At 38.1% G+C, this 10872-nt stretch overlaps 1 protein-coding gene across 2 annotated transcripts; it reads right to left on the bottom strand.

Annotated features, from left to right (window-relative positions):
- Positions 1 to 723: 723 nt before the first annotated feature.
- Positions 724 to 4068, bottom strand: neurod6a (neuronal differentiation 6a). 2 transcript variants are annotated; one of them, XM_046846282.1, is made up of 2 exons: positions 3755 to 4068; positions 724 to 3271 (listed from the first exon to the last, which is right to left on the bottom strand). In XM_046846282.1, the coding sequence occupies exon 2, from the start codon at positions 3262 to 3264 to the stop codon at positions 2248 to 2250; it is 1017 nt and encodes a 338-aa protein (XP_046702238.1). In that variant the 5' UTR covers positions 3265 to 3271; positions 3755 to 4068; the 3' UTR covers positions 724 to 2247. The 2 variants fall into 2 exon arrangements, with proteins under 2 accessions (XP_046702238.1, XP_046702236.1); XM_046846280.1 differs by having other exon boundaries at positions 724 to 3274; positions 3755 to 4067.
- Positions 4069 to 10872: the final 6804 nt, after the last annotated feature.

Raw genomic sequence — 10872 nt, 5'->3', positions numbered from 1 at the left:
CAACTATTAAACTGAAACTTGTCCAAATGTGGCGCATTAGCACGCAGTGGGACTAATTTCTATGGATTAGCGGAACCTGTAGCAGCACCCTGACTGCTTGGCGGAAGGATCTTATCCGCAGTGTGGCTGTTCTCCAGCTGATGCGCCAAACTCGCGGGTCAAAAAAAACCCATAAGTTTTCCTCTGATGGACAGATATCCATCAAACGCCATTGCTTTATAATTGAACTGGCCACACACCATCCGATTTTTCTTTCTGTTTACTCCCCAGTTGTCTAGTAATAGCTTATCTACGTTGTTTCCAATTTTTCCTATTAAGTAATAACTCCAGGAACGCCTGTTCCTGATGTTTATAGAAAGAAAGGTTTGACAGAAATGATGTATAAACTATGGAACAAAATATACATATATATATATATATATATATATATATATATATATATATATATATATATATATATATATATATATATAAAATAGAATTTATATATGCATATAAAATAAATATAGCTACAAAAACCTTATGCAATTATAACAGCAAAATACTAATAATACTATTAATATCATCATCATCATCATCATCATCATCATCATAATCGTATTATCTTTATTGTTATTATTATTATTAATATTATTATTGCTACTATACCTCCAATTCAATTTAAACTTTATATGATCACATATCTCTGTGGTAGCAGATAATAAGACGAACTTACTGTTTATATTCGATTTATATTAACTTTTATTTTTACAAAACAACTCAGTGACAGTGTACAAATCTGCACAAGAACAGCTTTAGTGCATTTCTTAGCGTTTGCACAAAACCTCTCGTCGTATAGTGTTGTGAGAAAGATGTACAAGATTCCACCACTGAAAACATCCATTACATTGCATAACTGATGGGCAACTATAATCATTAAGGCAAGGAATTTCCATGACATGATTTCACTATGACACAAACCGTTCAATCAAAACATTTGTACATGCTTCAATAAAAAAATGCGAATAAATTGGTATAGATTTGTAGACGTGATTGTTTCGAGCCTGTGCGCAACATCTCCAACTTCATATCATTGACTGACTGTACATAAAAAAGATATACAAACAAAGGAAATGTCGAACAAACTGTTGCATAATGTACTTACATTAACAAGCATTACATCTGGGATCCAGTGATTATTAAATGTACTGTAATATTAATTTATGAACATGACGCTTGTTACTTTTTTTGCGCCTCTTTAGGAAAAAAAGTGTGAATTTGTTGCTCCTATAAATTAGATTGTCCAGGTCCCAAATTTTCAAGGTCAACGAAATGAAAAAATATAAAAACAAGATAGTAAGGTAATAGGTTTTGCTTCTTTTTAGGGATATTATATTTCTCTATATATTTATTTTCGTTATTCAGTGAAGATATAAAATAGGCTACACGCCAACTAATCAATCCAGACATTCAAATCATTCACACATTTCACATGTCAAACACAACGAACACGTCTTATTTTCAGCTCGTAGTAATAAGATACGAAAGTAAAATAAACTCTTGGAATGTAAATAAATAGATGTACGTACACAAACGAAAACTGGCAGCAGTATCCCACTTTTCAATTGATACGAATAAAAGTACGAATAAAAGTATTGTACTGGAGAAACGCAGGGTCTTGATGGCGTGATCACTGGTTTTGCCATGAAAAAGCCCGTGTGTTGCATAGATGCCTGTGCATTTATTGCTCTCTTCCTTTTGTATTCATTTATTCCAAACTTGTAAAATTAGGAGAATCGTTTGTATTTTGATAGCATTGGGCGTTTGAGTTTTACCTTACTGTAAATTTTCATGAACGTAATAAAAAGTGAACAATTATTGCAGAATACACAAGTGGAGATAAACATACAGTAGGCCTACATAAAGACTACATAGATTTTATAAAGATGGTATCCAACGTGTCGGATTTTTTTTTTTTGTATCACCGTCATGTTTTTTTATTGTGATATTAAATGAAACAAGAAACAAGAGCATCATTTGTGGTTCTGTTTTTCAAGGACATCCCACGCCGCCCTAAGCAAATCACTTCATCCAGTTAACTTGAATACATAAAACATCAGTTGGCCTACGACCAAAGAGCTCCTAATGGAGCGCGATGTAAATAATACATGGTGCGGGTTTAAGTTCGTTGTTTTCAGCAATTACCCCGAAAAGGTGAAGGAAGGGAAGGATTTGAATGGTGGGGGGGGCAAAGTTTGCTTTCCCTTTTTAATTCTGAAACGTGGCGTTCAGTTCGTCTTGGGCAGGGTAGAACTGACCGCGCAGGTGAAGGTCGTAAGGGAAGTGCAGGTCGGAGGAGCCGCGCGCCACCGCGCTCTGACTGATGGAGGAGCGACCGGGTACTGCGCAGTAGCGCATGCCGTAATGGCAGCTCTTCCCATAGTCACTCGGCTCCTCGTGTTTGAGCGAGAAAATCCCATTGAAGTTCAGCGGCGGGCTGAGCGGGCAGTCAAACTGCGGGCTCGCACACTCAGGAGACGCCGACTCGTAGAACGACTCGTAAGCACCACAGTAGCCGTACGGCCTGAAGGGTTTGACAGCGTCCGCTCCGCCGCTGCCGCCACTCCCACCGTGCCCGCTTGCTGCCAGGTCGTCGTGGTAGGCCGGGTACACGGCGTCGTACGGTGATCTAGCCGAGAAGGACGCCTCAGCACCGTGATCGGTGATGAAGCTGCGGGCGTTGAGCTGCAGGCATCCCGCCACCAGGTTGGTAGTGGGCTGTGAAAGGCCCTTGCACAACGTCTGTACGAAGCTTAAAAGGTCAGGCCTCTTACCAGTGCTGAGGATCTCCGAAAGGGCCCAGATGTAGTTCTTGGCTAAACGCAGCGTCTCGATCTTGGACAGCTTCTGGGTTTTTGAATAACACGGCACCACTTTGCGCAGGCTGTCCAGCGCGTTGTTGAGGCCGTGCATGCGGTTCCGCTCGCGCGCGTTGGCCTCCATGCGGCGCAGCTTCACACGGTCGATCCGCTCTTTGGTCAGCTTCTTCTTGCGTGGCCCTCGCCGCCGTGGCGCGTCGTGCTCGTCTGGGCCCTCGTCCCGCTCGTCCTCGTCTTTCTCCGAATCGTCATCGTCCATCAGCCTGAGATCCGTGTGAGAGAGCGCCTCTTCTTTTTTGAAGGCGTCATGTTTGGTGACCTTCGCCTCTCCCACGCAGTCCCGCGGAAAGTTTGCCACGAACTGAGTGTCCATCATCACCGGCTCTTCAAACGGTAAAGTCAGCATTGTAGTCCTGCTAGACATGGTGGAGAAATAACAGCTACTGAATAGCCATGCAATGCACGACATTTTATCCGTATCTGAAAGCATCAGGCTCCTGGGCAAAGTAACCACTCGGCATTTTATATTCTTTTAAAAATGCAAAAAAATATAAAAATACAAAATAAAAAAAAATCACCCAAATTCATCTAAACCAGTGAAGAATATGAGAATGATCATAACTGTATAAGACTAAGAAATACACAGATAAACTTCTCATATGGGCTTTAAATAATTTCTGGCAATTATAAAAATCTTAAAAGCCCATAGAGAGACAGAACTGTCCACAGAGACCAATGTCAAAACACCCGTCTTTTCTTTTTGGCATTGTTTTGCTAAACGTGTTTGGTCAATTGTTCTTCAGAAGACGCGATTCTAAATGGCACAAGAAACATGACACAACACACACACACGCGCGCACGCCAGCACGCTGAAAGCGCCTTCACGTTCAGCCTACCTGGATCTTCTGGGTCAACAGGCGATGTCCATTTTTCCTCAGTGTAAGAACTTCTCCTGCCTGCTGTAGGCGCGCCCGGCCAAACGCGATTCTCTCACCTCTCCGTCGCTCTTAGAGAAATGACATCGATGCCAACTGCCAGAGCTGGTACCCATGCCATCTGCTGCTGACGTCACGTGGCAGTGGTCGTCACGTGATTTGGTCCCTGGAGACATTATTTCTCCCTGATCATCTGGCATGCCTGTAGCTGGGTAGCACTGGTAAAACCAGACTAAAAACGACAACAGAGAAATATCACACATCAAAATCCGATGGGTTTAGTAAAAAAATATGCATATAAAAATTATTATAAGGTAACAGGGAGATACCAAAAAATATATATATATATTTTTTATATTTCTATAAATGCACAATACACATAATACAAAAGCAAAATATGATGATTTTTTAATAAATGTTTTTAAAACAAGGAAGGATTTATGTGTTTGCATTAATATAGAAAATTTTATCTTTTTGTTGTTTTTGATAAAAAAAAAAACAACAACAAAAAAAAAACCTCATGACAGCAAGTACTGGATGATTGATAGCTGTTGTCTGCTGGGTCAATCCCATCAAGGGCATTTGCCAACTGGCTGAGCCTGTGCTAATTCTCACCATCAAGGCCATCTAGAGTTGTCTTTCAGCTGAATGTCCATATGAAGACAAGCTGATTAGACATAGAAAAATCAGTGGGGAAAATAATTCTTGAAGGATACCCATGACAGAGAGAGCAAGTAGATTTCTTGGCCTTTTGATTTTAAATTTAGTGAGAAGTAAATCTGTGCCCACTGTGCCTTGCACGTGATGCAGAGTATAATCGTTTTGTCCTTGCTGTTCCAAGCATTTGGTGGAAAAGGTCTGAATCTCATCCAGACCCCCTGAGTCCCACTAAGCAAAATCTGTGTCCGTATTCCCAGAATCCTCTCTCTCTCTCTCTCTCTCTCTCTCTCTCTCTCTCTCTCTCTCTCTTTCCCTCACACACACACACACAGACAAATATACTAATGGTGAAAGAGAGACAGATTTTGGTCTGATGGCCTTGGTGACTTGTGCATCTGGCCGTTCCTTGTAGCAGTAATTGGCCTGCGCTGTGACTCTTTCCATGCTGAGACATGACACCCATACATTCCATTATCAGTGAAAGCTCCTGCAGACACACACACACACACACACACACACACACACACACACACACACACACACACACACAAAACCTTGCTCATTTATTATTCACATCAGAGACAGAGTTTGTGAAAATGCCCCAGGTGCTACCTCGCACAGATTTTATAGGCGGTCAAACCATGCATACATGGCAAACAAAAACACACACAATATAATTGTTTGTGATTATTTTGTTGTTTAACCTGATGTTACAATACTATGTCAACAAAGACTTAAAATAATAATTCATTAGACATACTATACTGTATTGTGCAATTATTGTCACTCAGGTTGTAATGAATTTTGCTAGGTTGTTTTTGTTTGGTATTGTGAAGGATAAACTAGAGTGTTAATACATGGGGCAGTTAAACCAATTTAAACCACATTATTAACTTCTTAATTTCTGTACATAAAATTCAGCTATATTAATACAGCTATATTATGGGTTATATTGCATTCATAATAAACCATAACCTATAGCAGTTTATGCTAGACTAGTAAGTTTCTTTACAATGTTCAGGTTATGTAGTCACATCGCAGATGCACACGGAGAGAGACAAAGGCAGACACACACATACATGCACGTGTGTGTGTGTGTGTGTGTGTGTGTGTGTGTGTGTGTGTGTGTGTGTGTGTGTGTGCAACAACTACTACTACAACCACAACAACAATAACAACAACATAAATCCTTGCCCTCCACCCTCTCTTGCCTCAGCTGTTGACGGGCTTTCTGGTCCAGTACACACACCAACATCTGATGAGTCAAACTTCCCATTTCAGACTAATCACTTGACTGCACTAATTGCAAATGCAAATATGCAAATTCATATTAATTAATTACTCTGTTAATTAGTTCTCTGGTCTTTTTGGGCAATAAATCATCGTGCAGGAGAAAGGAGAGTGAAGACCCGGCCCATTTCGCATAAAAAATTTAGCAAGCACACTTAGAAATAGACTCTGCCACATGCCAAAAAAAGAATAGAGAAACGCTCCCTAAAAAGTGGTGTGTGGCATTGATGCCTGCTCCCCAGCAGCACAGGCCTCAGACCCAGCAGACAAAATGAGGAGAAATGGGGCTTTCACAGGGAGAGCACATGTATCAGACATGCTGTCTGCCAATGATTTAATTAACACATTATCAACTTTTAAAGACAGAGGGATGCCAGGCCCAGGATGCAAATGAAGGCAGTGATGTTCACACGTCAAGTGGCATGCACACACACACACACACACACACACACACACGTACATATACACATGCAAAGCAGACGCTCATTGAGATCAGCTCTGCTAAGGATGGCCTTTTGATAATCTCAGCTGCCTGCTTAGCCATGACACCAACTGGATAGTAAGGGGATCTACTGCAGAGGAAGGATTTTATCTGCATGTGTCTCTGGGACATGTATCATATTATATTCCACATGCATGTAGAAAATATATTTGCATTTTTAATCGAATAAATATGAATATTTGTTCTATTTCTAGAATTTGAAATAAAATTCTTGTATTAGAGAGGTGCACTAGTTTATGCATTTGCAAATCACAATTTTTATGATTCAGCTCCAGCATGATGTTGTTCCAGTGCTAAAATATGATTAAACAAAATCAAATGTGTCAACACAGACAGGTACAGAGTTCTAAGGTTGGCACTGTGTTAATGGTTAGACAGTGTGTCACATGAATAATGTATGTCTTTAAAAATGCATAATGTTAATATCTCAGAGGTGCATGCAGGCAGTGGAAACTGTTGCTTTAAAATGTCATCTCACTGAATCAGCTAGGGATTCTTTGAAATCAGAAATAAATCATTCTTCTTGAAAATGTGATGCATTGTTTTCATCATTCTGATCTGAGGCATAATTATAATATAATAAGATATATTGTATTCAATTATTTGAAGTTGGCTTCCTTGACACCAGGGAACATAAATGAATCATGCAGATGAGGTGAAAACCCAAAAGTCACAACATTCACCCTGAAACTGTTTTGACAATTTATAAGTTAGATTTAATTAGCCAATGTATTACAGAGACTATTTAAAGTCTATGCAATACATTGTATAAACACAATAAAAATTAATATTAATATGTAAATGTGTCACTCAAGACTTGTCATAGTGTACAAAAGGGTCCTGGCATGTCCTCAACTACAGCTGATTAAACCGGCCGTATTTTGGGAGGGGTGGGAAACAAAAAAAAAAATTTGAATATAAATTTTGTATATTTGAATTGTGAACATAGCACAATAAATCAAAGAAATAAATTAAGTGTATTTAATTAATGTATATTATTTGTCTGTTTTTTTAATTTTATTTATTTTTAACTTGCTTAGTTTTAAGATTTGCTTAAAAACCTATAATTTAATAAAGTAGGTGATGATTTTAGGATTAAAAAAATAGAAATTCTTAAACATTAATTAGAAATAAAGATTGTATGCAAAGGTGAAACAACTATGATAAAAAAAAAAAAAAAAACTGGACACTTTGCATGTGATCAGATTCAGCATTTCGTTTTTCAAACTAATCAAAAATTAGAGTAGATTTGAATGGAGTCAAAATGGAAGATATCAAGTCTAAGGATGTTTGGCCACTCTAGACCAAACTTCCTTCTGGCAATATTTAAATGGTTTATGTTTAAAGTAATTTATATAAAATGTGTGCTTATAATTATTTTTTTTTATTTATAAGTTTTTTTTTTTTATTAATTTGATTTAATTTTTATTTATGGTGTTCATAACCTGCTTTTTCAAACGATGTATTAAAATTTTATAAAGGTTACATTTTAATACATTTGTAATTCAGAACTAAGAAAACACTATCAAACATGTAAACATGTTATCCTACCAATTTTATAGCATCGTTTTATATGACAATAATAGTGGAGAGATATGTGAAAATGTGTTTGTGTGGGCGTAAGGGAGCAAGGAAGTGTTACATAGTGCCAGGAATGTTGAATTGAGTGTTGCTGAAATCAGGACTGTGCCAGATATGTCCATCAGGAATCCCTTTCTTTCTGTCCTTTGGCTGCTGGCTAACCTGCAGTCCTGCAGGAGTGTTTATATAGAAGAGTGCAGTGTAGTTCCTGTACTGCTGTCATGTGACTTCAAGTGGTTACATGTTGCTCTAAATAGTAGTCAGTTTGATGATTGCACATCATATATATTCTGAATGTAAACAATAAACATAAACTAGAAATTTCAGGGGGTTTGTAATATTAAAATTTATTTGGTGACCATAAGTGACAGAGGAAACAAACATTAGAAGCAGCATGCCACTGCTTAAATTGTCAGGGAAAATTACAATTACTATAATTTTTTTATAAACATAGTTATATTGTACAGTATGACATTTGTTGGGTAGCAACTCTGATGTCCTAGATGCTGTGTTCTGTTTCAGTAATGTGAGAATATTATGACTTGGTGTGGCCCCAGCTGGTTCTTTGAATGTCATTTCATCATTTGCCATCAGACGCTTTCCCAAGCTTATCTAATTGTCTAAACTGGAAAGGCACCCCATTGCACAGAGACACACACAACAAATATTACTTTGGAAGCAATCCTATTTTACCCTTTCTCTGTGACTTATTACACACTCCTAAAGGAAAGAGGGAACGAGGTAAACGGTTGAGGCTGACTCTTTGTAGGTGAGAAAATCACCTCTGGATGCCCATCTACCTGCCTTACTCTTCACTTGACTCTTACATCCTTATCTTAGTGACAGCTGTCCTCTTTCGATGGAGGTATTATATTAAGCCTTTGGCAGCTAATAGTCTTGCTGTCTAATTGTGTTTGCTAATGATCCATGTGGAAATAGAGTAGTTTTGAGAAAGAAAGGGGATCAAATGCAAATGATGCAGCACTCAAATTTAAACACAAATCTGCGTGTTTTCATCTAAATAAACTTTCTTCTCTCTCTCTCTCTCTCTCTCTCTCTCTCTCTCTATATATATATATATATATATATATATATATATATATATATATATATATATATATATATATAATTTTGTAGTCAGTCCACAGTTGATCAGGCATGCAGATTCACACACACATACACACACAGCCGGTTTTATTCCCATTTGTTCTATTTAGCGTTGCTCATACATTGTTCCACTTGTGTACCAAACCATCTGGCTGTAGTAATCTCTTTCTTGATGTAACTAATTTAACCTCTGCTGGTACCACTGCTTGGAGATTTGTGCTGGAGAGGTATTGGAACGCATGGCCACTGCTGGACCCTCAGGAACAGGCCTAAATGTCCTTGGTTTCAGCAGGCAGCTGTCCCCACTTAAGCCCTAATTTCATCTCCACTTTCCTTCCCTCTGTGGGTCCTGTGAATTCAGTAGAAAACAAGGCTCTGGCAACATAGCTCCTACTGATAGCTTGGTTAATCTAACCACCCACAGCACACTCTAGTAAAATGCTCAGATACAGTACATGTACATCTTTGACACGTTTTGATAGACAGTTATATACAAGGTGTCTGTAGAGACATTGATCACAACTATTGTTGAATGTAGCTGAAATTATCAATTATAGGAAATTATTTTTAAGATGCTAGTGGCTTGCTTGTGGTCATACCTGTTGTGACATGTGTATAGTACCTACAATATAAGACAAAAAAGTTACATAATAGTCACATTGCCATTGCTGTGTATTTGTTATTGCCTCTACAGAAATGTTGGACCGCTTGTCTTCGCAGCCAATCTGATGGCCCCATCTGGTCAGCCTGGTTGGGGTCTGGATTAGTCATGGTCTGGACCCTGTGACCACCCGACAGCCTCGCCAGGCTCTGTGTGTGCCACCCACAGACAGGCTGTAGCCAGTCCTGTCCAAAACTAGCGAGAACACAACAGCACGCTCAAAACTGCCACCACCTTCTTGTTGCACAGATCCTTGACAATTGGCCACAAATGGGCTTCATTCCCACACATACTTGCACATGATATGGACACAAGATATATAATAGGCATTAAATAATTTCACTGCAAAAGTAAAATGCAGAGTGAAATTAAAATTGTGACAAAAATATTATTTCACCAAATAAAATAAATGTATATTTGTGTATTTTATTTATTTTTATTAGATGAAAGAACAGAAAATGTTAAAGATTAAATCCCATGGTTGTGGGCCTTTATTTGCTGTACACAGTAATGCACTCTCTCCCATAGCTTAATGCCTTTAGACAAAGCTTGGTGTGGTAGCTGGAGTAACCATAACAGATGTTGAATGATTAAATTAGCAGTTGCTGGCTGTTCAAATATTCATGTCGCGTCAAGAATGTGTACCATTATAAACAAATTCCAGCCAATGCTGCTTAATTATTCTGTGCTTTTGTTTTCTTCACATATGGTTTGGAGGGAGAGGGTACTTTGTGTTAGACACTAGTGTAATATATTTTATGTGTGAAAACTGATTTATGAACAGATCTTACACCTGGTCTGAGATTACATTAAACTGACAGTGGATTTTATTTCATTTTTTTAAGATCTGGATGTAGGACTTGTTCGTGCTTAGAAAACAATGTACATTAACCCGTAACATACAAAATGTATTAAATTTTTAAACATGCATAAAATGTGAGCTTATCTGGAAACCTTTACATAAAATGTGACCTAAAACTGATTGGAGTGGGCAGGATATCCTTCTCTCATAGGCAAAAAATGTCTTGCTGTAACCTTGTCCAAATTTCACAGTCACACTTACAAACATGGAACAGTACTATCTTTATTTTTGCTGGGGTTGTACTCTAAACATTACAATCAAATTTGATTTGTACATTGATTTTAAAGTGTGCACATTGTCACAAAATGGCTATACAAAAAGAAATAGGTAAAAAATATAAATTAATCCATATATGTTTTTTCCCTACGAAAAATACTTTTTTTTCTGTAATTATATTAGGAAAAAACAATCAATAA

The sequence above is a fragment of the Silurus meridionalis genome, chromosome 4 (assembly GCF_014805685.1).
Source record: "Silurus meridionalis isolate SWU-2019-XX chromosome 4, ASM1480568v1, whole genome shotgun sequence".
Lineage (NCBI taxonomy): Eukaryota > Metazoa > Chordata > Actinopteri > Siluriformes > Siluridae > Silurus > Silurus meridionalis.
The sequence above is the reverse complement of the archived record's forward strand: the minus strand, read 5'-3'. Positions and strand labels throughout refer to the sequence as shown.

What these genes read in the sequence shown, in the direction of transcription:
- neurod6a (XM_046846282.1), bottom strand. Translation starts at nt 3,264, where the DNA reads ATGCTGACTTTACCGTTTGAAGAGCCGGTGATGATGGACACTCAGTTC.